The sequence below is a fragment of the Sphaerodactylus townsendi genome, linkage group LG13 (assembly GCF_021028975.2).
Source record: "Sphaerodactylus townsendi isolate TG3544 linkage group LG13, MPM_Stown_v2.3, whole genome shotgun sequence".
Taxonomy (NCBI): Eukaryota; Metazoa; Chordata; class Lepidosauria; order Squamata; family Sphaerodactylidae; genus Sphaerodactylus; species Sphaerodactylus townsendi.
In genome coordinates this window covers 287,824-315,168 of record NC_059437.1, presented here as the reverse complement: position 1 = coordinate 315,168, position 27,345 = coordinate 287,824, and the positions used below count along the sequence as shown (strand labels likewise).

At 47.6% G+C, this 27,345-nt stretch overlaps 1 protein-coding gene across 5 annotated transcripts in view; it reads right to left on the bottom strand.

Moving 5' to 3' along the window:
- Nucleotides 1-27,345, bottom strand: part of ARHGEF9 (Cdc42 guanine nucleotide exchange factor 9) — a 268,515-nt gene that overhangs the window by 85,893 nt on the left and 155,277 nt on the right. For all 5 annotated transcript variants that reach the window (XM_048513765.1, XM_048513768.1, XM_048513767.1 and 2 more), the window contains one exon: nucleotides 4,326-4,505. In XM_048513765.1, coding sequence (XP_048369722.1) covers nucleotides 4,326-4,505 — 180 coding nt within the window. The remainder of the gene's footprint in view (nucleotides 1-4,325; nucleotides 4,506-27,345) is intronic.

The following is a 27,345-nucleotide window of genomic DNA, read 5'->3' as shown; positions in this document are numbered from 1 at the left end:
AAAACGGCATGCCAACAACATACTAATCTGCGACTGGAAGCACAAACACATGAATTCTTTTTTTCGATGTACTTCTGAATGTGCATCCAGTTGAGGGCTGGGATTCTCAATCTATCAAGTAATGCTCATGCATAAGCATATTTAGGCACATTAGATCTCTTCTGCTAGAATGAGGAAGGTGTCATTATTCACTGAGGATTCCAATGGAAGGGACACACTGAACATTAATGTGGCTTGTTGTGCATCAGTTTATGAATTTGGATTCATTTAACTGTCTTTCCTTCCATGTGTTTTCCAGATGTACAGTTGCCTTGTCCTGTGGGGTTAAGCAAACCAATTCTGTGGACCTGCAATGATAGCATAAATACGCACATACTCTCTCTCTGTGTGTGTGTGTGTGTGTGTGTGTGTGTGTGTGTGTGTGTGTGTGTGTGTGTGTGTGTGTGTGTGTGTGTGTGTGTGAGAGAGAGAGAGAGAGAGAGAGAGAGAGAGAGAGAGAGAGAGTGTAGAGAGTTGATGCATTGACTGTAGGTTCCTATTTTTTTTTATGGTGCTCAAAAATACTACTGATTGTATCATTCTTCCTGTTCTGGGGTCCAGTTTTGGAGACAGATTGAAGTCCACATGGGCACTTATGTCACCTCTAGTTTGTCACCTTCAAAAATAATTATTGCTGGTGTGTGATTTAACCCACTGAAAGAAAAAACAACTAATATGGGTTGTGGTGGGTTTTCCGGACTGTGTGGCCGTGGTCTGGTAGATCTTGTTCCTAACGTTTCGCCTACATCTATGGCTGGCATCTTCAGAGGGTTCTCACAGAGAAAAGTCTGTTTCACACTGTGTCAGACTTTTCTCTGTGATACACCTCTGAAGATGCCAGCCACAGATGCAGGCGAAACGTTACAAACAAGATCTACCAGACCACGGCCACAAAGGCCGGAAAACCCACCACAACCAGTTGAATCCGGCCAAGAAATCCTTCAACAATAAATTAATATGGGACTTGCCCTACCAATCCAGGTCTGGTCCCAATAATAAGAATCCCTCTAAGTACAGAGCAGAATGATATGCAACATTCCTCATCTAGCCTAGTGGCTCAGATTTTGGACAGCTCAAAATAATGATTTTTGTGAGGAACGATCTGGCAGGCCCACTACGGCAGGCAGCCTCTTCCCACTGTGTCCCGTTTGGGCTGCAGGTGGACGGTTGCTCACAGGGGTTGTTTATGTGCTGCTACTGCAGATTTCAAACTTGTCTTTTGATCTTCGGAGAAAGAGGATACGGTTTAAATTTGTTTGAAGTACTACTGACTGCAGAACTAGGGAGTGAAAGCAAACACAATGCTCCAAGGGAACTCACACAGCAGGACTTTTGATGTGGGCATGAGCGTGGCCTCCTTGGTTTGGCAACTGATTGAACAGCCCTGCCTTTTGTACAGCAGCCAGTCAAGCCAGCGGGGGGGGGGGGGGGGAGAGCTCAGTTGTCAGGTTCACAATAAGCTTCAGGCGGGCCATCCACCATTTTTAAGAATTCTGAAATTGTCAAAGGCTTTGCAGCGTATTGTCAAAGTTGGAATCAATTAACTGTTGCCCAGGTGGTGTGACCATGGTCTGATAGTTTTTGCTCCTAATCTTTCGCCTGCATCTATGACTGGCATCATAAGAGGGATGTCTCGGTGTTTCTCTCTGTGGCACATCTTATCATGACATGCCTCTGAAGCAGGCAAAACGTTAGGAGCAAAAACTATAAGACCATAGCCACACAGCCCGGAAAACCCACAACAGCCATTGTGAAACATCTTTGCCCTTTTCAAAGATGCTGGAGCAGCAGTAGCATAGTGGTTAAGAGAACTGGCAGAGCACAGTCCTTTTTGGTAATTGTGCTCTTAATTTTTCCTTTCTTTTTTCTTTGCTGATACAATAATAATTGTTATTGGTTGACAGGTTGTATTAAAATAACTATTTTGTTTCTTGTAGATTACTATTATTATTACATCGAAAGTTCTTATCTCTATTCTACTTTTAAGTATTCCGTGTGCTTTGGAATTGTTATCCAAGCACATGCTTCTGCATTGTTTAACATTTTGTATTTCTGTCTATTCCTTTTCAGAGCAGGCCTGAAGTTTTCTTAATGAGGTTGGTCACTTATCTAGATTCCGACTAGCTTTGCTTTATTTCTTGTTTTGTATAATTAATTGTACCGTTGTGTATATATACTGTTACTTACCAGGAAAAACTACTTCACTTTTGAAGCAGTTGTTTCAGCCTGTATGGTGCATATTGTCTCTTCTTAACCTGTGGCTGTGTACCTTCTTCTTTTGCTCACTATGCTTCAGCTGTGGAGGCTTATCTGGGGAATTCAGATTAGCCTGTATATTCCCAACACACGCCAGCTGGGTGACCTTGGGCTAGTCACAGTTCTTCTGAGCTCTGTCAGCCCCACCCACCTCACAGGGTGTTTGTTGTGAGGGGGGAAGGGCAAGGAGTTTGTCAGCCCCTTTGAGTCTCCTTTCAGGAGAGAAAGGGGGGAAATAAATCCAACTCTTCTTCTTCTTCTTTAACTTTTATTTTGTAAAATGGATTTTTCAATTTAAAATCTGGATTTGAATTCCCATTTATGCCAATGGAAGCTCACAGGGTGACCCTTGATCAGTCGCACTCTCTCAGCCTAACCTACCTCACAGGGTTGTTGTGAGGATAAAATGGAGGAAAGGAGTATGATACAAGTCATTTTGAGCCCCATTGGGGAAAAGACAGGGTACAAATGAATTGAAGATAGACATAGACATAGACAGACAGAGAAAACAGTTGCCACACTGCTCCAGGGACTAGGGCCAGGAAGTGTTTCAATGATGTTATGGGTCTGAACCAGCTGGTGCCATTTATAGACAGTTTTCACTCAAATTTGCAGAACCATTTTCTATTTAGAGATGTGCCCAGGAGAGAGGGAGGTGCATTTATATGGAACATGGCAGGGATCTCTGACTTCTGTTGCCATCACTTTTGGGCATAGCTAACTTACAGACAGCAGTCTGGGGTGCCACTGAGGACGGGTCACAAGGAAGACACCCGATCAGATCTCCTGAGGTTTCAGAGCAGCTGTGCTGGATTGGGGCCACCCTGACGGAGAAACTGTGGCTCAGACCCTTTTTTGTTGTACAACTTCCTCAAGAGAAATGACCTCTGGGAAACTGCCGTCTGATCCTCCCACCTCCCCGGGACAGCAAGGGGTGATTTCTCAGTCGCCATCATCCTTGGTGGACGCTGCGTACTGCAGAGAAAAGAAGACGGGAGCTCGATGCTCTCTGCCTGAGATCAGGAAAATCACCTCAGGGCGTGGAAATGGCAGAACAAACCACCTGCCCAAAGTACTGCTTGTGCTGCACATCCACAGCCTCCCAGCACCGAGCGGAACCAACGGCCTGGAAATGTGAACGGAACGCTTTCGCCTCAGACGTGGAGAGGAGGTTTCCATTACTGTGCCATCTCTTATTAGCTTCAGAACACATCAGGGCTATTTTCCCTGCCTGCCGCAGAGTCATTCCACGAAGGGGAGAAAGGAGAAGAAGGGACAGGAGTGAAGGTCAGGCCCTTGACTCCTCCTTCCCCCCAGATTCCCAAGAAACCCGCTAACATGGCAGGAACTGATGCGAGCGGGAAAGAAGTCTCTCCACACTGTTCTTACTCACTGGAGCAGGGACTCCAGGGTCCAAAATAGGGTGTGTGGGCCTCATGGTGCCCGATGACATCAGTCCTAGTGCCCACCAAGTATTTTGAGAAAGTGGGTAGAGCCAGGTTCTGATAATCCACTAAGAGATCTGATTGGCTGTGCAGATTAAAATACTGTCATTTCAGTGCAGCCACTAGCACTGGTTTTAATCTCTTACCCCTCTTTCCCACTGTATTTTTAAAACTATTCCTGCACTTGCTTTGTGTTTACGTATGGCTCGCCCTTCTGTGGCAGCCTTTCTGTGGTTGCATCCACCACACCGTCTTAGAATTCCAGAGGTGCCTGCAGGCTCCAAAAGGTTAAGGTCCACTGTTCTGCAGCCTAAAGAAATCCCTGAGATATTCTGTTCTTAATAATGGGAATCTTTTCTGCCTGGGAGACCAATGCAGAGTTGCTTATGAAGCTGAGAAAACAAGAACCAAATCATAGAGTTGGAAGAGACCACGAGGGCCATCAAGTCCAACCTGCTGCCACGTAGGAAGACACAATCAAAATAATTGTCAGAGAGATGCCACAAACGATGTCCGTGCTTTGCCACTCCGCAAAAAAACACGCATTAGGTAATATCAAGGAAAAAGAAATAGGGAGACACTCACCCTCACGAAGCTGGCGGGAAACCATCCTTCTTCGTCATCAATCTGACCCCACCACCAGTCCTTGTTGGAGGCATCCAGGACTTTGATAACGTCTCCTGCTTTAAACGCCAACTCCCGGTTGGCCATGGTGACGTGATCCCATACTGCCTCAGCACTTACAATAGAACCGCCACTGATCAGCTTGAGGAACAAAAGAGAGGACAATCAGGAAAAAGGGGCTCCTCTTCTGCAGGGAAATCAGCACCCCCTCCTCCCACCATCTTCCAACAATCCACACCATCACCACCACCACCGGCATTTCTTCTTTGCCACAACACAGGGTTATCTGGTGGAAGATACAGATTTTTAAAAAAATGCTCCCCCATGAACTTCAGTCATCTCTCAGGGCAGTGGTTTTGAAAACCATCTACCTTCAGGGAAGAATTCTGAATTTGTTAATGATGCGCCAACACATTAGATGTCTCTTGTTCTGTTCACACAGCAGGCATCCTTCCTGTGGTGAGATCTGCTTGCCAACCTCTGACCTAGGACTCGCCATTTCAGTCAGTACGCCAGAAAACTAGTTGTAGACAAGCTGTCTTCTTGTCTACAATTTACCCAGAGTAGGCACTTTTTAATGCCAATCCCTGCTTGCTATCTTAAGGGGCAAAATATCTTGCATTATCCAGTTTAAAGTGTGCCTCACCAATCAGCAGCTTGCTGCACCAACTATATTGTGCCCCGTTTCAGGGGCCGCTGGGACATCCCAAATAAAGCTAGATCCCAGCAGAGACACATCACTGAAGTATTTCTATATCTCCAACCCCCCACACCGGCATTCAACAATGATATGAATCTCAAAATCACCCCTCAGAGCAGCAGTGGCGTAGGAGGTTAAGAGCTCGTGTATCTAATCTGGAGGAACCGGGTTTGATTCCCAGCTCTGCCGCCTGAGCTGTGGAGGCTTCTCTGGGGAATTCAGATTAGCCTGTGCACTCCCACACACGCCAGCTGGGTGACCTTGGGCTAGTCACAGCTTCTCACAGCTCTCTCAGCCCCACCCACCTCACAGGGTGTTTGCTGTGAGGAGGGAAGGGCAAGGAGATTGTCAGCCCCTTTGAGTCTCCTGCAGGAGAGAAAGGGGGGATATAAATCCAAACTCTTCTTCCTCTTCTTCACTGGTGGTCGACACCAGTGTGGAGTGCAGAACTTCCAGCTGAAAAAAGAATCTGCTCCCACACTCTTTCAAGTGTTTTAAGTCAACCCACAAAAGGTGGCCGGCCATTATGGAGACACCCCAGATAAGTTTCTGAGAAGGAACACTCAAAAAACCCCTGGTTCAGTTCACGTGATCTCCAGAGAGCTGATCGGACTGTCTGTTTGCCAACCTGTTCTTGGCTGTCTTGCAAGTTGCTTCAATTGTTGCTTCCTAGTAGCAAAGCATAGTGCAATTGGCTTTTTGGCATACGTGTGCATTTGCTCACCCTGACGGAGTTTAATTTCCTCCCCTGTTCTGTGTAGTTGCTCTGCTAGGGCGGTAATTGTTCACACAGGCAGTTCAATCCATTATAAATCATCAAATCAATCAGAAATAAATGTCGTGTTTTGTTTAAAAAAAACCCACCCTGCTATTCTGGGTTCATTTAAGTTGACCTTGGCAATTTTTACATGTAGAGTTTGATCCCCAAAACAAACAAACCTCTAGGAGCTGTTTGATGCCAAACTGAAAAGACCCAGCTACCCAGAGCCAGTGTGGTATATCTCTTATGGTGGACTCTAACCCAGAGAACCAGGTTTGATTCCCCACTCCTCCACATGAGCAGTGAACTCTTACCAGGTGAACCAAATTGGTTTCCCCACTCCTACGTTGCTGCCAGGTGACCTTGGGCTAGTCCCAGTTCTCTCAAAACTCTTTCAGTCCCACCTGCCTCACAAGGTGCCTGTTGTAGGGAGAGGTGGGGAAGGAGTTTGTAAGCCACCTTGAACTGTAAGGAAAGGGAGGTATAAATCCAAACTCTTCTCTTTTTGTCTACTCCTATGGTAAATTTGACTATCCAACATGCTCAGCTCAGTTTCTGAGTTCTCAGCTTCCAATCCCACAACACAGTCTGAAAACATCTGCCTTAACCATGTCAACACACTGGAAACAAATATTTTATGTGATTGAAGTTTTTATCCTTTTTTGTTTTGCTTTCCTCCTAAACTGCCCTTGATCTTCCCTTCCAACTTCCTACCTTCTTTCTACCTGGCAAATCACCCTCTCTAGGTAAGCAGCAACTCCTTATGGCTTCACTTAGGAGCTATCAAGAGGGGCAACATAGTCAGGTCCCTTGGAATAGAAAACTCATTTTGACCTCCAACTTAAAAACCCTGCTCACAAATTACAAGTGCACCCGTGCACAATCTGTGCACAGAGAAAGCTTGATTTTTCTTGATGTGCTGAGTAGTTCTCATGTTACATTCAATACATGTAAAGTTGAGGATGTGATTTAAACATCACATTTATTAAGGTATTGGTCCCTGTTGTCCTCTATAACCATGGTGGTGAACCTTTGGCACTCCAGATGTTATGGACTACAATTCCCATCAGCCCCTTCCAGCATGGCCAATTGGCCATGCTGGTAGGGGCTGATGGGAATTGTAGTCCATAATATCTGGAGTGCCAAAGGTTCGCCACCACTGCTCTATAAAGTCAACGCATGTTGGCTCCTTGGCATAAACAGCTGCATGCACACACTTGCAGGACGTGCGCCCCTTCACTGTGACATGTGAACATGGCTTTAGAGAATGCATTTACAGGGTGAATCCAGGGCTGACATTTTTAAAATGAGAACAGTTGGTGAGATCAGGGGATCAATTCAGAATAGTAACTGATGGCAGTTGACAAAGTCAATAGCTTTCTGGAAAGCATACAGCCTAAGGCAGTCAGCAAGTGAAGGTTGTTGAAAAAACCTCTGGAACTCCTAGTTCATGTCTAGAAAAATGATGATCTCAGGTGGTGACTTTTGACTACAACTGCTAAGACAAAATGTGAGGTTTATTGACTAGGAACTTCATAGTCTGGGGGTTAACGCTGCAATCCGTGAAAAAATTTTGGACAACCGTAATGTTATATATCGAGAAACTGGTGAAGATTAATATTGGGATAAATAATGATTTAATGTTCATGGGTGTAATGGAGGATATAAGGGTAGATAAAAAATATAGCTATATGTACAAAATAATGATCAAAGCAGCACATGCAACAATAGCTTTAGGCTGGAAAGAAAAGAAAAAAATGGACAATCCAGAAATGGTTGGAATACATCTGGGAACAAGTGACACTGGACATTTTTGAAATAATAACAAAGAATAAACTGTGGCAAGATAAACAGAGCGAAATCTTGAAGATATGGACAATATATGTGGACTGGATGAAAGAAGCTGGAGTCAATGAGGAAATATGGGAGAAGAGATTACAAAGAATGAACTTACTGCTGTTTGTTTGAAAAAACTATGAAAAAAATATAGGGGGGAAGGGAAAAAGGGGAAAATGTATTGTTTGAAAACGAATGAAGAAAAGCATTAATATAAAATGAAATATTCAAATGATACAATAAAAAATTATAAAAATAAACACTGCAATCCTATGCAGCATTATTTCAGTCTGCACATGACTGCAATCTCACAATCTGTTTGGTACGGTTTACTCGGGTCTCAGAGCCATCTTGCATTTCATGACGGACGAAAGGTGAGATACAAACATGACTAATTCAGAATTAGCTACAAAATGTCATGATATAATAACCAGGAAACCCTGGAGAAAAATCCAGTGGCTGCCATTTGTAGTGACAAGCGCACATGGGCCAGGCTCAGATATAACACAAACCATGATTCATTTAACTATGATTCACTTGAATCGGGGAAAAGGGACCAGGGAGCAAAGTGGATAAAAATCAATGATTTTTTAAAAAACTGAACATAAAATTTTAAAATTTTTAATTGGATTTTTAAAAATTTAAAACAGATTTCCATAGTTCTAGGCATCAGAGAGATGCTACTCTGAACGTGTGTGACGTGGCCGTGGCTGGTAGTGATCCTGTGAAACCTGTGAACTTCCCGTGATGGGCCACACAGTTCAGAGCCCATCGGGGATTGGGCGGGATATAAAACAAAACAAACAAACAAACAAACAAACATGTGAGGAAGATTCTAGATTCCATCTCTAGCATTCCTAGTTAAAGGATCTCAGGTATTAAGGCTGGAAGAGATCTCTGTGTGAAACCTTGGAGAATGGGTGCCAATCAGAGGAGACAGAATTGGGGTACAAAGTTGAAAGATCAGACTTCAGGTCCCAACTAGATGTGATGGGCATCCCCAAGTTCACTGTGCACTGCTTTTTAACCACACAGGTCTGATTCTGTTCAGAACCACTGCAGCAAAGAGGGAGGGAGGAACCTTCCCTCCCCGCCCCCACCCAATGGTATTGAGAGTCATTATTTGCCCACTGGGAACTCACTTTTTAAAATGGTGACACATTCCTAGGCCGGTCACGTTTTGTCATAATTTAAAAAAAATTGGCAAAGTGTTAAAACTTGATCTTTAGTATTTTGTGTTTGTGATTTAGTTAAATCACAGGCTGGTAAAAGTTCAGAGGACTGAGTGTCTCAGATAACTGGTTTAGCTTATCTGTCAATGCCACTCTGTCAATTCCTTCAAATAAGCTGCCTGACAATTCCGTTTAAGCGAAATACTTTTTTGATTCTTTTCGAAGCTGGGCTTGAGAAGGGCAGAACCACCACGTGATGATTTTATCCTGTTGTTGTTGTTTTTTCCATTCAGAAGGTGGGACGTACACCAATCTGTGCTGGGCTGAGGAAAAGCAATGGCCTTCTCTCAAGCAGCATGGGTTCCTAACAAACTTGTGAGGTCTCTAAAAACTTGGGAGCAGATCTTGCCAGCAAATAGGGCCCAGAGAGGGAAAATCAAAATGGCACCCTAAACAGGTAGATTTGTTGTGCAGCAACCTATCAGAGGGCCTCCCGCCCAAAGCACCACAGTGGGCCTTTGCTCAGGAGGGCAAGTGGATTCTGCCCTCCAGGTCAGAGCTGCTGCCTTTAATGGTACCCAGCATGTGCCACCTGACTTGGACCTCTGGTAAGGTTGCAGTTGAGTGATGACTGGGCCCCTTTTGCCCGTGGGTTCGCCCTCTTGGAGAAGCAACATGTGGGACAAGATACAAAAGGTCACGATGTGGGACAAGCACGGAATGGGCCCAAGGCTCAAGGCCCAGCATCTCAAAAGGGTTTTACATAATGGGGGGGGGGGGCCTACACCTGGACTCAGATGAGCAGCTGCCGGTCAGGGTAGATTTAAGCTAAGTTGGGAAAGGGTTAAAAGCAACTCTGCATGTTCAGAAGTGAATTCATTTCCCCACCCCCCCAGGGTCCCCACCAAAGATGTCCATGTCCAGTTGGCTCCTAGTTTTCAGGAAAAAAATGCAGCAACACCCACCACATATCATTGCTGTGACCAGCTCAGAAGCAGAGCAATTCTTCTTCAATGTTCAGCTAATCACAAATGACCTGTTACGACAATGGAAGGCTTTAAAGGACAGCTACTGAAATCTCATGTTGCAAAGAGAGGATTCACAGGCTCGGTCTTCTCACATTCACCCAGGAGGATTTACGCCACTGTCCCACCAACAGAAACGCTCGGTAGTCATTCAGTACCTTTGCTGATCACATCTAATCATCCACAAGTAGAATCACACTTCCTCCCTCTTTCTTGTATTCTATTTTTTGTCTGTTTGTTCTGATTACCTCTTCTGCCACTTGGAAAAAAAACTCTTTCACAGGGCCTGTTGACCGTGGGTCATTTAGCTAGGAGCAGCAGTGGCGTAGGAGGTTAAGAGCTCGTGTATCTAATCTGGAGGAACCGAGCGTTTGATTCTCCGCTCTGCCACCTGAGCTGTGGAGGCTGATCTGGGGAATTCAGATTAGCCTGTGCCCTCCCACACACGCCAGCTGGGTGACCTTGGGCTAGTCACAGCTTCTCGGAGCTCTCTCAGCCCCACCTACCTCCCAGGGTGTTTGTTGTGAGGGGGGAAGGGCAAGGAGATTGTCAGCCCCTTTGAGTCTCCCAAAGGAGAGAAAGGGGGGATATAAATCCAAACTCCTCCTCCTCCTCCTTATCCAATGATAATTATGCCCTTGACCAATATGGCCTCTCATCACCACACCTGATGCTGGAATGGAAGAAAAGGGCCTCTGAATGTCTCCATGGATCCGTGCAGTGCCTTTTACTGAATCCATCAAAGTCAGTGTTGCCTACTCAGACTGGCAGCCGCTCTCCAGAGTCTCATGCAAAGGTTTTTCACATCACCAACCACTTGATCCTTACTGGAGATGCCAGGGATCGAGCCTGACACCTTCTGCACGCTGAGCAGATGCTTGACAGTGAGCTGCAGTTCCTCCCTAAGAGGACTTATTTCTCATCCCAGAGCAATTACATAGGAGCGCTTATGAAGTTGCAAAACGACAGCAGGCCGCTCACCCTGGCAGTGGCTCTCCAGAACTTCCGGCAGAGAAACGTCTCCCCCAGAATCGGTCACCTGAGGCCATTTAATTGCTGTCTGTGATTCGCCACTCAACAACCCCTAAGACTCTGCTGATAATTCAACTCCCTTGCAGAAATCATGCAGGGCTCCTGCAGCTGTTTTGGAAGGTGAACATCCAAGCAGCAGCTGCCAATGAAATCATCCCCATGCCCAAATACACTGAGCAGGGAATAGAACTGCCCTCCCTTTGCCCTTAACTACTAAGGGCAGCAAAACCTGTGTCCTTTCATGGGCCCCAAAGCAAGAAGACAGGACTGCTGGGAGCTCAAGTGATCCCCTCTCTTCCAAGTGACCCATCCCTTTGTTGCTCTCCATGAGGACAGCCTGCTTCACTCTATTGGCATGGGCAGGCTTCTTTGCTTCCTGGAAGTCAACCCTTCGATACAGATCAGGTGAGGCACCTGGGATCCTGGAGGGAGGCAGCATATCAAGAGTAGACAACACTGGACCTCGACAGGTCACAGGTCTGCATCACGAGAAGTCAGTTTTGGAGGTGACATTTTGAAGACGCACAAGATGAAGAACAAAATGTGGTCAGGAAGCTTCATTTCCCAATTTTTGTGTTGAGCTCTTATAGAAACCTCCAGGGCAAAAAATGTCCCCACAGTCATGAGATGGTCCAGCATGCAAAAGAGAAGAGTTTATCCCAGGGCACGTTTAGGACTCTGTAACTGGTTCTCTCCAATCTGCATCAGCCTACACCAGTGACGGCGAACCTTTTCAAGACCGAGTGCCCAAATTGCAACCCCAAACCCGCTTATTTATCGCAAAGTGCCAACACGGCAATTTAACCTGAATGCTGAGGTTTTAGTTTAGAAAAAATGGTTGGCTCCAAGGCCTGCGTTACTCGGGAGTAAGCTTGGTGATAGTCGGTGGCTTTGCTTTGAAGCAACCGTGCAACTCTTCCAATGGGTGAATCACGGCCCTAGGAGGGTTTACTCAGAACCAAGCCCCATTGCCAGCAACTGAGCTTACTCCCAGGTAAAGGATCACGCTTTAGTTCTTCGCATGAAAATCAGTGGGGTTTAACAGCGCTTAACAGGGATACCTAAACTACTTCCCCAAAACTAGGTCTTAGGTTTAATGCTAATAATCGAGCCCAGCAGCCCAGGTCAGCCTAGATGTGGGGGGGGGGGGAGGCACTCCGTTTGCGTGTGCCCATAGAGAGGGGTCTTTCCTGAGTGGCCACCCTCGCTTTTGGCACGCCGTACATAGATCTCGGCTTCCACCACTGGCCTACACCTTCTATACGATGTCTCAGCAATTGTAGCTTCATTCCCCCCCAATTGTAGCTTCATTCGCCACGTGCTGGATCGTCATCCGTTTGGAGAATTCTAAACCAAAGACGGTCCAGCACGTGGCGAATGAAGTTACAATTTGGGGTTTTTTTCTTCTGCTGAGACAGAGTATACCTGCCTGGCACCACAAAGACAGAACCGCTTAAAAGCTACGCTGCCGGACAGGGAAGTGCAACTCTTATGCAGAATGCTAACAAAAGAACCAAAGGCAAGTCTGCCACCTGCTTCTTCACTGCATTGTCATGTGAAAGGGAAAACATTCAGAAAGATGGGAGGGGGAAAGAACACCTTTGGCCTGCCTCAGTCCACGGAGAGGCAGAGCAGCCAGGAAGCCTGGGCAGCCAGAGAGCATCCAGCACACCCTTTGCAAGGAACGGTAGACTGAAGAGAGGAAAGGGAGACCACATCTGAGGTCACCTGTGGAATTATCCATAAGACCAGAGATGGAGCCCTAAAGTGATTCCACCTTTGCAGAGAAACACGAAGTGCCCCCCAATTCTCCAAAAAGTACCCATGAAATCCTACAGATACTGGCCAGAGTCACCTTAAATAGGAGACAGCTGGAAGCAGGAAAGGGTGACTGCGAACACAGGCTCAAGGATTTCACAGAACGGGCTGAGCAGATGTGCTTTGGGGCAGAGACTGCTCAAGGACTCCCACCAACCACAGCTTCCGGAAGGGAATCGAAACGATTCCACTAACTTCTCCAGCAGACCACCTTCCACGCAGACTCTCTCCGGATCCCACACTTCTGGTTATTACGAAGCATTAGAGCAAAATAATTAATAGCTAATAATAGCACGGCCCGCTTGGTAGGCAAGGTGACACTGTCTGGCCTGGAGAATGACGACAGCGCCGGCCCAGAATGGCTCCTCTCTCCCTGGATAATAAAGGCCGTCCATTTAAATTCTTTGCTGGAAGTACAGGCCGTGCGGAAATCTGAGGGCTCAGTTCCGTAATCAGTCCCTCGTCTCTTCCAGGTCACTTGGCTGAAGCATTTCTTCCTCTCCCTGTCTCCTAACTTAGCACTTACAGCTCATGAACTTGCACAGAAAGTCTCTCTCTGGAAAAGACCAACTCAGGTTCCATAACTTATTTACGAGTCTCTTTCGCTGGTTCTATTACCAGCCTCCCAAATGGAAATCCACAAGAATCTCCTCCATCTGGATTCAGCTACTACAGACCTGACCTTGCTGCTTAAAAAAAAGAAAGACAACGAAACGGGCATCATCCAAAGCTGTTATGAACAGGCCTGTAAACAGCAGCCTGCCTCCCTGACCCAGCAGGGGAAGAGCAAGGAAAGAAAGCTTGGGCAGACTGCCTAGGAGCTATTTTTTATGAGCAAGAAACTTCTAGGGTACAAGCTGAAAGCCTTCTGAGCTTCATCCCAGACATGCTGTAAGCCCCACTAATGTTGATGGCGTAGCAGAGTGGCGTAGTGGCTAAGAGCAGTGGCTAAGAGCAGGTGCACTCTGATCTGGAGGAACCTGGTTTGATTCCCAGCTTTGCCACTTGAGTTGCGGAGGCTTATCTGGGGAATTCAGATCAGCCTGTACACTCCCACACACGACAGCTGGGTGACCTTGGACTAGTCACAGCTTCTCGGAGCTCTCTCAGCCCCACCCACCTCACAGAGTGTTTGTTGTGAGTGGGGAAGGGCAAGGAGGTTGTAAGCCCCTTTGAGTCTCCTACAGGAGAGAAAGGGGGGATATAAATCCAAACTCCTCCTCCTCCTCCTCCTCCTCCTCCGGATTGCTGCCCTAGAAATTTTCAAATACTGTCCAGGTGAAAACATTTGCAATACAATTAAGGACTTCTGAGTCTGACTCTTCTCAAATTGGTTCTGGCGGATTAATGAGACAGCTGCCCTGGTGCCCCCTGTGAGACAGAAGGCCCTGAAGTCAGTGACTTTGAACACCAGAAGCTGGTAGGCAAACAGAGGCAGCGGCCTCCGTCCACTGCTAGTGGGCTTCCCAGGACCATCCTCAGGAGAGATGGACCTTTGGTCTGATCCACTTCTGGATGAGCTGCGATGGACGGGTGGAGAACATCAGCTCATCCTATGTTCCCCTTGGTCAGCATGCTGTGTCAGGGCTCATGCACTTTCTGAAGCTGGTGAGACTGCTAAAGAAAAGTAGTCATATGAGAAAAGTAGTCACACTTTCTGTGCAAATACAGAGAGAGTGTATTGCTTAATAAACCCTGCTCAAAGGAGAGCCATAATGCTCGCCAGGTTTAATGTTATGCCTTCTGCCTTGTTGAATGGCAGATTTAATAAGCAAGAAAAGGCTAAAAGATTGTGCCCACGTAACGACGGCTCAGTTGAATCTCTGACCCACCAATTACTACACTGTCTCAGATTCAAGGAAATCAGATCCAAGCATGTGAATCTTACTCCTTTACATTTACCCCATCTCCCCGATTTAATTAGATTACACTACTTGTTGGACAACCGTGATCCTTCTCTCTGTATGATAGTGGCAGACTTTCTCCTGGAAATTACCAAATGCCATTAGATTTCCTTCGAACTAACATTTATTTCCTGTATTGTATATGCTTTTTAATCCGTTTTTATTATTGTTGTACTGTTGAAAAAGTTTAAATACAGAGAGTGTTAGTACAATTCCGGCTTGTTTACCCTCTGCCCCCCCCCCCCCCATTTTTTAACAAATTGATTCTCTGTGGAAATCAGTGTTCCAGGTTTTCAGAAACCTATATTTGAGTATTGGCTGGCCCCACTGTGTGGGTTTTTTGGTCCACAGGGGAGCAGGAAAACATGACTGTTTGATATAAAGATGGGGAGATACACAGCCTGATCCAGTCCGCAAGCAGCCACACGGGCTGCTGACGTCTTCGTACTGCATCTGACATTTTCGTAATCCGCCCATTTCCCAAATCCCCTTTTCCCCATTCTGCTTATCTTGCTGCTATTCTGGGAACACTTGCAGAAGCAATTTCATCACTCTGTGGCCTTTTTTTTGTGGATTTTTTTAAAATTTAGAATTATTGCAGACTAGCCCTCCCTTCTGAAATAATTTGTTGAGTTTCCTTTTTCTGCCAGCGCAAAAAAGGGTGGATGAACAACTCATCAGAAATCTATTCATTGGCTGTTGCCGTCTTTTGCATCCCAGCTTCAACCCCCTCGCCCCCTAAAGAGCGCTGCTGAAGAGGCTGGATTGCAGATGGACTCCGAATTGGTTGCTCAGAAGAAATAATCCAAGAAATTTAGAATGCAGAAGGAAAAAAAAAACCCCAAAGGCAGGAAAAATTCTCTCTGCAAATCAGCAGTGCTCAACGAAGTCATCTCCTGCTGCCTGCTGGACACAGGAGGAGGCTCAGTAGCTGAAGAGTTCTTATACCACTGCAATCAGGCACTCCATGGTCCATTCAGCAAGAACTGTGCATGAAAGCAACATCTCAGGAATGTGCAACAGCATCAAGGAAGGCCTTGTGCTAGGCCAGACACCAAACTAAACATGACCCACCTGCCTTGTACAGCAGCTTGTCATGTGCTTGTCATGTGCACAATTTCTGCATTCCAGGCAGCAAACATAGTCCCTGTGTCCCTGGTGGGCCTCCTTCCATACATGGCTGGTAGAGATATTACACATGGGCAGCCCTTTCCATTGAGGGAAGATGAGCTGATGCATCTGAATCATGGGCCTCACATGATGAAGGGGCACAAGCAGTGGTGGGATTCTAAAACTCCAACCACCAGTTGCCCCCCCCCCGCCCCCCACTGACTGGAAGTACTCCTGGGGCCTGGCCTGCTGCTCCCAGTCCCTGGCAGCCTGTAGGAAGAGATCACTGCCTCCCACGATACAGGCTGGGTCTGAGCCAAGCCCTGATGAGCAGTGCTGGAGCCCAGGAACAGATGGCGGAGCCTTCTTGGGGTGGCACTGCACCTTCCTCGGGCTCTAGCTGCACTCAACTGGCTAGTCTACAAGCTGAGGAGCACTGCTACAGAGAGTTGTGGATGGAGATGGAGTGGAGGAGATATACTAGAGTGCTGCTGTAATCCAGAGGTCCAAAGATATCCATCCCTCTGTACAGAAGTTATTCTATGGCCAGGAAGCACCACCACTAATTCATAGGCTTGAATCCTATCGTGTTTCCCTGAAAATAAGACAGTGTCTTATATTAATTTTTGCTCCCAAAGATGCGCTACGTCTTATTTTCAGGGGATGTCTTATTTTTCTGTGTTCTGTTCGTCGGGCATGCTTCCAAACAAAAACTTTGCTACGTCTTACTTTTGGGGGATGCCTTATATTTTGCACTTCAGCAAAACCTCTACTATGTCTTATTTTCCGGGGATATCTTATATTCGAGGAAACAGGGTAAGGGCCAAGGCTTGTAGCCCAGACAGAAAACCCAATCAGCATTGTGTAGGTCGGACCAGGGTGCTGGCTAGCGGACACTAGAAACCCACTCAGATTATTCTGTTTCGTCTTGATTTATTATACTGTACTCCCAGCTCCTTTCTGAGAGCACCAAAACGGGGGGGGAGGAGGTGGTTTGCCATTGCCTGTCTCTGCGTAGCAGCCCTGGACTTCCTTGGTGGTCTTCCGTCCAAGCATTAGCCTCCAAGATCGGATGAAACTCGACTCGCCCGGGCCTTCCAAATCTGAGCAAAATAGTGGGATTCTGACCATCATTTCCCGCAGCAAATGCTCTTTTCACCTCCTGTTATTGCTGGACTGTTAACTTTTGAGACCAGAAGCAACCTTTTGCTCCACCTATAGAAAGGTCCCCACCCAGTCACTACCTTTGAGCTCAAGGGAAGAGGCCAGTAATGTCGAAGGGAGGGGGGGGGGGGTTCACTTGCGTGGGCCGTGCGTTGCACGCTCTTCTCTTCCACTGTTCAGTCCTGGAAAGAGCATTTGGAAAGCCCATCGAAAGAGCAGAGTCTGAGGAAAAATTGAAGCAAGGCTGACTACTTAACGTGTTCGGCACCCGAGGGGAATCGTGTGCAGCTCAGGTATGTGCTTCTCGACCTCTTTGCAGAATTCAGGGGCAATGAATCAGAAAACCACAAATGCAGCTGAGGTTACTGCTTGACTGTTTTGTTCTGAACAATGCAAAGCAAGTACTGACTGATTTTTTTAACCCGCATTTGCTGTTATTTTTCACATCAGTTCAAAAATATTACAATTGCATTCTTCATTCTGAAGATCATAAAAATGTAAGAACAGCCCTGAGCAGTGGTTCATCTACTCCAACATCCTGTCCTACACAGAAGTCAAATGGCTCCTTTAGAGGACCAACAACAGGGGATACAGGCCAAGCCCTTCCCCTCATGCTGTCTCCTGGCATTTGGTATGAAGGGGTTCACAGTCTCTACACCATAGGTGTCAAACTCGCGGCCCTCCAGATGTTATGGACTACACTTCCCATCATCCTCTGCCAGCAGGGGGTGGGGGCGGGGCAGGTGGGACCACGCTGTCCCCGGCCTCTGAGAGCTGCTTTTATAAGCACTGAGGCTGGGGTGAGGCTTGGGAGGTGTGGCCATGCCCCCACCCGCCCCTGGCGGGCAGGGCGTGGAGGCGGGGGCAGGCGAGGCAGGGGAGACTGCTGTCCCTGGCCTTGGAGAGCTGCTTTTATACGCACCGAGGCCGGGGACAGAGCTTCGGGAGGTGTGACCCCAGCCCCACGGTGGGTGGGGGTGTGGCCACGTCCCCGAACCCACCCCATAAAAAATCTATAGCTACGTTCCTGCATCCAGTGAATGTCTCTGTTCACAGGTTGCTCAGGGGAGGGGTGTGACACAGTGGTGGACCATCTGCCTGGAATGTAGTGGGTCCCAGATCCTGTCCCTGGATCCTCTAGTTGAAAGGACCAGGCAGCTGCCTCTTCGGGGCAGAATTTCTGTTATAGGTGCCCGTTCCCACTTTCACCCTCCCTGCGTGGCAGATCTGGCAGCCTCCTCTCTTGTGAAAGTGGGCGGAGACCCTTCCTCTTGCTTAGCAGGGAAGACAAAAGAAGTGGCCCTGAATTTTGTTCTTTGCCGTGGGCTGTTTTGTTCCGCCCCAGCTCCCCCACTCTACTTTTCCCCTCCCCGATGATTGGGAGGGTTTTTAAAATTTAATTTTAATTAGATCTATCAAAATAATGATAGCTGTAATACAGGAATATTGAGATACCCTGGTATTTAATGTGGGGACGTGGGAAAAGGGGGGAAAAGGGAAGTGGTGGCCAGACAGAATGCCCAAATGGTAGATGGGGGTCAGGGTTTTCCTCCAAAGCAGGGCAGAGAGGGAAAGGGGGACATTTCCTGGAAAAGGGAGAACTGGGGGCAACAGGCCGCTCTCTCTTTCTGCAGCAGCAGCAGCAGCATCGGGGGCAGCAGGAGCTACAGCTGGAGGAAGAAGGCAGACTGGTGATTGGTCTGGCCAATTTCTCCTTCCTTCCTTCCTTCCTTCCTTCCTTCCTTCCTTCCTTCCTTCCTTCCTTCCTTCCTTCCTTCCTGCCTGCCTGCCTGCCTGCCTGCCTGCCTGCCTGCCTGCCTGCCTGCCTGCCTGCCTGCCTGCCTGCCTGCCTGCCTGCCTGCCTCCCTCCCTCCCTTCGAAAGAGGATGCTGAGTACGGCAAGCCGTGGAGAGAATGACAAAGAAGCAAACTGGCAGCCGCCAGAAGCTTGGAGGTGGCTTCTAGGGTTGCCAACCTCCAGTTGAGGCCTGGAGATCTCCTGGAATTACAACTGATCACCAGAAGAGAAAATGGCCGCTTTGGAGAGTGAGCTCTGTGGCATTAGAGTTCCTCTCTGAGCCCTTCAGGGGAGGGCGGCTTGTAAGTCGTCTAAATATAAATAAATAAATAAATAATACCCCACTGAGGTCCCTCCCCAAGCTCTACTCCAATTCTCCAGGAATTTCCCAGATTGGAGTTGGCAACCCTAGCAGCTGCTGGAAGACTGCTCCACAGCCAGACTTGCTCAGTGAGGTGGGAACGCTTCATAGCCAAGTTGCAGCTTTTAAAGAACAGGTAGAAAACTGGGACACTGACATATTTGTGCTGCTCAGAACAGAGTCCCCAAAGACATTGCAAACAAGGATCAAGGACTTCCTTTAGATTTAGAGGCAACATTTCTGATGCCAAAGCAGTCTGGAATATCCCTTTTCATCAATGCAGCAAAGCCAGATTCATTTCCAAGCACCGCAGGTGCCCTGTCAGTGAGCACAGAACCCACGACTCTGAAATCTAGATTGCATTTGGCAAAGAAGTCTTTCACCAGCTGCATCATATCCTTTGAAGTTGTGCAGGGATGAAATACTTAATGAACTCTTGCGAACATGAATTTATGAGTGAAACAATATGCAGTGATTATGTCAGATGTTGCATTATAATGATGTTAAATTAAAAGCAATGTTCTGACAATCAGTCACTTATAGAATCAAACAGTTGGAAGAGATCACGGGGGCCATCCAGTCCAACCCCCTGCCCTGCAGGAACACCCAATCGAAGAACTCCCGACAGATGTTGATCAAGCCTCTGTTTAAAAACCTCCAAAGAAGGAGATTCCACCACTTACTTTACTTCTATGTTAATTCTCTTATTCTCTCCTTTGGATTAAATAAATAACGAGACTCTACGCAGCACAACAATCTACTACCACTGCTCAAGGCACACTGGCTGCTGGCTGAGTGGCGACTCGTGATTTGTCAGTAAGGGACACAAGCCACGCTTTGTCACACGCCCCTTGAAATTCCATCTCGCACCCCCTGAGGGTACGTGCGCACCAGGTTGGGAACTCCTATCCTTCACCTTTTTTAGGATAAAGATGACAGGTGATTTGGCACTAGGACCCAAGCAGAGCATCCTAGAACAAAGACGGTCCAGGAAATGGTGAATGAATTCACAAATCTCCTGTCATCTTTATCCTGAAAAGAGCACAGAGTCCCTCAGGGTCAATAGCAGAGTTGCCAACTCCAGGTTGAGAAATCACTGGAGTTCTGGGGTTGTAGCCAGGAGAGGGAAGGGTTTGCAGAGGGGAAGGACTTCAGCAGGGTTGCCACCAGGAGAGCTTTTGGGTGGGGGGAGATAGGGTGGCCAGATCCAGGTTGAGAAACTCCTGGAGATTTGGGAATGGAGCCTGGGGAGGACGGGGACCCTAGTGGGGGACAAAGCCACATTCTCCACCCTTCAAAGCATCCATTTTCTCCAGGAGAACGATCTCCGTAGTCTGGAGATGAACTGTATTTCCGGAAGATGCCCAAGTCCTGCCTACAAGCTGCCTAGTAGCCTTTTTCAGGAGTAGCCTTTTTCAAGAGAACTATCGCTGCTATCTGGAGATAATTTGTAATTCTGGGATATTTCCAGGTCCCACCTGGAAGTTGGCAACCATATGCACGGGGGAGCTTCTAGGCTTTCTTGATTGACTGCAAGGCGCAGCCACTAGGATTACATGCATGTGTGAAGTATTCCACTCCTGAGAGACATGGGGTGGGACTCTGTCTTCCTTTCTCCTGCTGTGCCAAATTTTCTCTTGCCATCTGCAGTGTGGTGATGTGGATGCCCTTGCAAAGTGAGTTTTGTCCCATTCAGATGAAAAACCACAAAGGCGTAGACTACAGAATAAGGGAGTGGGGGTCTTCCACTGAAACCAGTGGAAAATAATAAGGGAACAGAATCATGGTAATGAAACAACGATAATGAAAGAAGCAATAATGGGGGAGGGAAACCCTAATCAAACAACCCAACCATAGAATGATCTCTGTGGGAATGAATAAGAACAAAAGAAACTCCCATGCACATGCAAGAACAAAAGAAACCAGAACCAAACCAAAGAAAACAATATGTGTTTTTTTTCTGGTATAGGATGTTTAGATGAGGTATTTATTTTGCTTTCATATTAATTATAATTACAAAACATCTCATTTTTGTAATTATTGTAATTATTAATGCAAGAAATGCACAAGTCTGCTGGCCAAATGCTGCTTCTGACTGGGGTGGAGGGTACGACTGCATGTAATAATTGTCCTGCTTGAGTTTTGCTTTCCTTCAAAATACTGGGGCGGGACGGGGAGAGTAGGAGTAGCTGAGCCTTAAGCAAGTGACACATGGTTCACCCTTATCCAACCCAGGATTCTGTGTGAGTTACCTAGTTCTGCATCTTACCTAAAAGTTGATATGTTTGCACTACTAAGGAGAGAGAAAATAAGGAACCTGGAAGATCACGAGGGGCCGGAGTGTCCACATTTCATAACATGCACAGAGAATGAAGTGAAGTGAAGAATATACGGAACAAGGAAAGGAAATAGGTGGACGTGTCATGAATGTGAAATGTTAACAGGGAACTGGTTCTGGTGGGTTTTCCGGGCTGTGTGGCCATGGTCTGGTGGATGTTGTTCCTAACGTTTCGCCTGCGTCTGTGGCTGGCATCTTCCGAGGTGTATCACAGAGAGAAGTCTGTTACACGCTGTGTCCAGTGAGAAGGGAATGTTTAGTGGGGTATATATTGTCCATGTCCCAGGGTGGGGAACCAATCAGTAAGTGTTTGGGTGGAGCTTGCTATGCAAAGATGTGGTTGATAGTATTGTATTGCGGGTGGGACTGAAAAACCCCACTCCCTGGACTGAAAAACCCCACTCCCAATACAATACTATCAACCACATCTTTGCATAGCAAGCTCCACCCAAACACTTACTGATTGGTTCCCCACCCTGGGACATGGACAATATATACCCCACTAAACATACCCTTCTCACTAGACACAGTGTGTAACACACTTCCCTCTGTGATACACCTCGGAAGATGCCAGCCACAGACGCAGGCGAAACGTTAGGAACAACATCCACCAGACCATGGCCACACAGCCCGGAAAACCCACCAGAACCAGTTGAATCCGGCTGTGAAAGCCTTTGACAATACAGTTAACAGGGAAGTCTGAAGGAAGGTTAGAATAGTAGCAAGAAGATGTTTTGTCAAACATACACATTTGGAAAACTGCAGCAAGCCATTTACACTGTGGGCTTTGGGAGAGAACAGAAAGGAATGTCGCAGACCAGGCTACAGATCGATATCTGCCACCAAAGGCTGGAGAAATGTAGCAAAACGATATAAAATAGGCAACAGTCCACGGGGAAGAATGAAAAATCACAGCGGTGGAGACAAAAAGAGAAGGAGCAGAACTGTGAAAGGAGCAAGGATGGAAACTTTGGAAGGAAATAAAGAGGAGAAAATGCCAAATTAAGTGACAAAATTGTTTCTCTGCATTTCAAGACAAAAAAACACCTGGAATGAGTAAGCAATAAATAAAAGTAGAAAATAAATATTTAAAGGAAAAGTGCATCTGTGATCATTGCTGGCCAGACAAGCCTATACCCACTGAAGAAGAAAAAGAAAAATGATTTGTTTTTATATCCCTTAAGGAGTCTCAGGCTGGCCTGAGGTCACCCAGAAGAGTTCATGGAAGGGCAGGGAATCAGACACAGTTCTTCAGATCAGAGCACACTTGCTCTTCACTACTATTCCATGGTGGGTCTCACTGAAATACACTGTGTGGCAAGGCTCTACCAGAAACCTGTTTATTGGGGGAAATCTTTGGGACAGGGATTCCTTCCTTCTGTGTGGCTATAATAATAAGGAAATCCTCAATCAGTACATGAAATCTCCTGTCCCCAACTCTGCAACCACAGTCATTTCACCCTAGGCCAGTGGTGGCGAACCTATGGCACGGGTGCCAGAGGTGGCACTCAGAGCCCTCTCTGTGGGCACACACAAACAGAGTTCATCATGTGGGGGGGGATCACCCCCACCCCACACACACACACACACACACACATCTAGGCTGGCCTGGGCAGCAAAAAACAAATTGTGTATTAAACCTAAGACCTAGTTGGGAAGCTGTGTAGGTAACCCTGTTAAGCGCTGTTAAACCCCACTGATTTTCATGCAAAGAACTAAAGTGCGATACTTTACCTGGGATTAAGCTTAGTTGCTGGCGATGGGGCTTACTTCTGAGTAAACCCTCCTAGGGTCGTTATTCACCCGTTGGAAGAGTTGCACGGTTGCTTCAAAGCAAAGCCAACAACTACCACCAAGCTTACTCGAGTAGCAAAGGAATAACCATTTTTCTAAACAACAAGCCTCAATATTCAGGTTAAATTGCCCTGTTGGCACTTTGCAATAAATAAGTGGGTTTTGGGTTGCAGTTTGGGCACTTGGTCTCGAAAAGGTTCGCCATCACTGCCCTAGGCCTAGTAGGAAGGACTGTACCAACATTTCCTTGGAAACTTTGGAACAAAACACACACTAAAGGATGCCAAAAAGACAACCACAAAGGTGCCAGCAAGTATTGCCTTTGAAATCTCAGGTGATCATTTCTGTCTGGTGCATTTAATTTGAAGCTAAACATCCTTCATCTGTCTCCCTAGTTTCCCTGCAAAAGAAGCCACAGATTTTTGTCGCGTCTCTGTAAGCAGTTTGCAGAGTGTCTTAATCTCCTCTAGGAAGGGTCAGCCTTTAGGGAATGAAGTTCAGAAACATCCATCAACCATAATCCAAATGTTGCAGGATATGAGAACTCGCTTTGGCTCACCTGGATGAAACCATTCCATACACCGTGGGGGGGATAAGTTTAAGCACAGCCTCAACCGCACATCAAAACAACAAACCATGGCTTCTTGCTGTGGGGCAGTTTTAGGGTCAGAGCCCTTCCCGGCACCCTCACGTGTCCTTTGGAAATGAATCGGCCACTTCCTCCCAATTACAATTAATGGTTTGTCCTTTGGGTTGCCAACCTCCAGGTGGGGCAAAGAGCTCCCGCTATTACAACTGATTTCCAGATTATGGGGGTCAATTCCCCCAGAGGAAACAGCCACTTCAGAGGATCAGCTCTATGGAATCACACACACACGCACCCCACTTAGCTTCCTCTCTTCCCCAAACTCGGCCTTCCCCAAGCGCTGCCCCCTCAACCTGGAGTTGGCAACCCAATTTGTTCCCTTCCTTCAAACTAGGGTTCCAAACATGTGATCTGGCTGTTTCCTAAGAATTCAATTCTCATCCCCTTTCCCCTTATTAAGTACTCAGGGTGGCATGTAAAGAGAATAAAATAATATCGAAGGTGTAAAAACAACCAGGTCCAGAGCTGGGGTGGGGGGAGAAGGGGGGGCAGCAGGGAAAGTCCCCTCCTGACTGTGAATTATTCTCGCTTCACACAAAACAAATCCAGAAGACCTCCAACTATGGGCAGGTTAGAGGACTGAGCTTGGGTTCGAATCTCCCAGCGGGACCTATGGTGACCTCGCGCCAATCATTCTCACATGGGCTAAGCATCCTGCAGAGCCTTTACCTGCAGGACAGCATCAAAGAAAACCAGGCCAAAGCCTCGCAGCAAACAAAGACCCCTTCAAACCACACTTTGGTTTAAAAAACCATCGTTTCACCATAGCTGCCTCCCTTCACTTCTTACACGAGAAACTTCCTTGCACTCCACCCTCGAGCCCACTGTCACTAGGCAGCACAGCTCTCCTATCCAAATCCAACATTCGAAAACCAGTTTTCCTACTCAGCGCCAAGGGGAGTTCGAACCCAGGGAGCCACAGACTTGGGGTGGGGTGGGTGAGAGCCAGGTCACAGCAGCTACTTCCAACACGAGCTTCTCCTACTATGACCTCTTTGGTTCAAGCCCCTTCATTTGTGGCCACCACCAGACCAAGATTAGCCCCAGGGCAGTTCATCAATCCAGCAGAAGCGAAGGGGTCAAGCATTTCCCAGAACAGATCACTTCCCACTATAAGTGGGGGAAAAGGAGTACGGATTTCTCTCTGCTCAATCCCTCCCTGCTAGAATTGCCAGCCTCCAGGGGGAACCTGGAGATCAACTGTAATTACAACAGATCTCTATGCCACAAGGATCAATTCCCCTAGGGGAAAAACGGCTGTTCTGGAGGGTGGGCTCTGTAGTGTAATTGGCTGAGGTCCCTCCCTTCCCCAGGCTCCATTCCCAAGTCTCCAGGAATTCCCCACCCTGGAGTTGGCATGCATACAGAGAGCCAGCGTGTTGGTTCCTCCAAGGTTCCTCTAAGGAACAGCCAGAAGCATCACAGACCAGCTCAACCACCAGGTTCTGCTGCAGGCAACCCTGACATGAGGGAGGCAGGAAGGCATCCCCGGAGTCCCGGCCCCACTTCCTGCTCCCAACCCAGGAGTCAGAGCCAGGGCTGCAAACTCCCAGTTGGGAAAATCTCTGACGATTTCGGGGTTGGTTCCTGAGGAGAACAGAATTTGGGGAAGGGAGGGTGCCGTAGGATCTGAAGCTGCCAATTGCTCCAGAGGTAATATTTACACTAGAGAAGACCCACTGCACCCAGGCTACTTACATAAAACCGACCAACGCTACGGAATATATACAGCAAGCGCTCCATTTGATGGTGTCTAGGAATCCATCAATGGGAACAAGAAGCAAAAACATACAAGGAGACACAAGCAAATACTCCAGGCATTAAGGCTGAACCCGGTCGGCAGGCCGGAGAGCACTTAACGAGTCCTCGTCTGGAGCAGTCTCCACATTGAGGGTCATACCTTCTCTTACTAGTTGCCTCCCAGAGCAGAGGGTCTTGGAAACTATAGCCCTCAGATGTTCACTGGGACTACAATTCCCTTGGAGCCCCTACACCACTTTGGCCATGCTGGCTGAGAGAGTTGAGTTGGGGTGTAGTCCATCAAATGGCTATCTGGAGGGCCATAGTTTGAAGACCCCTGCTCCAGAGGATCAGATATAATTCTGGAAGGGCTCCAGGTCACCCAGGGAGGATGGCAACCCTCCAGGGAGCCCACCCAGGTGTTCCTAATGCTGAATTTCTTCTCCCCAAAGCCCAGCTTTCCACAGTCACGTCATCAGAGCTCCGGAGGCAGCTCCTTCGCACCTGCAAGCAAAGCCCACTGAGAACCAGCGGCCTCCATCCAGGGAATGCTTGGCTTGGAACCTCCCATTCTGTAATACCTTCCAATGATTTCTCATTCTGTTGTGCTGACTGCAACCTATTCTCCAAATGCCCACAAGTTCAAAAGAGAAGCGGGGAAAGCGAGGGAGGCACATACCAGGCATCTGAGGGCAGCCTGGCGCTGGGAAGCCCACTCCCTACCAAAGCACTTCAAAATGGCAGAGGGAAAGTGGGTGCTGAACCTCCCCAAGCCCACTGCTGTTCCTCTGCGACCCTTTCCCCTCCAGAAAATAATCGGGGGGTGTGGGGGGGGTTGAGTGAGGTGGAGACCGCCGGGGAGTGGGAAAAGAGGGAGGCGCTGATTTCCACCTGCTACTTCTCCGTTGCCAACTGCGCCCTTGCCCTGGGTTCCCCTTTGGTCACGAGGGGGCTCCGGGAACCTCCCTCCAGCACCAGGTACGGTCTTCACAGGCCAGCCCACAGCTGCCTGGTGGCAACAAAGCCGGTCTTGACTGCTGGGTTGGCACAATGCTCTGGCCCCACTCACACTGTGGTTTTAACCCCGTTATTACCCATTACTGGCCCAGGTTCATGAAAAGTGAGGTGGGAATGGAGGTTTCAAACAGCATCTTGGCGTCTATTTGTGAACCGTTTCCTGAAGTGCTCTTCCACTTCCACTGATAAGGGCAGCACACAAGTCACGCTTACGTTGTACTGTCTGCTCAAGGGTACTAATTAGGATTTGTGATCAAGCAGTGATCCAGACATGATCAAATGCCACAGCAATGTGATGAATGATCCTTCGCTTTCTGTTTTAAAAAACCCTCTGGTTTATCCCTCCAGCGAGGAGTGTGTGTGTGTGGGGGAGGAAATCTGAGGGATTGCTGCCCTAGGTAGGAACTTCTCGGCTGCTTGTAAGCAGTGCCCACGATCAAGGCTGCCAACTCTCAGGTTAGGGAAATTCCTGGAGAAGATTAAAGGAGTGGAAGAAGAGCCATGTGGGGAGGGCAGGTTTTGGGGAAGGGAGAAAGCTCAGCAGGATGTAATCCCCCCTCCCCCGTCCATCCTCCAAAACAGCCTTTTTTTCTCCAGGAAACTTCTTGCTGCCCTCTGGAGACCAGTCGTAATTCCAGGAGAGGGCCAAGAGACACGTAGGGGTGGTGGGTAACATGAGTCACAACAACTCTCATGGGAATGGAGGCAGCAACGGCCACAGCCTCCATGTGAATCCAGTTTCACACAAGCAGCACCTCCTCCGCGG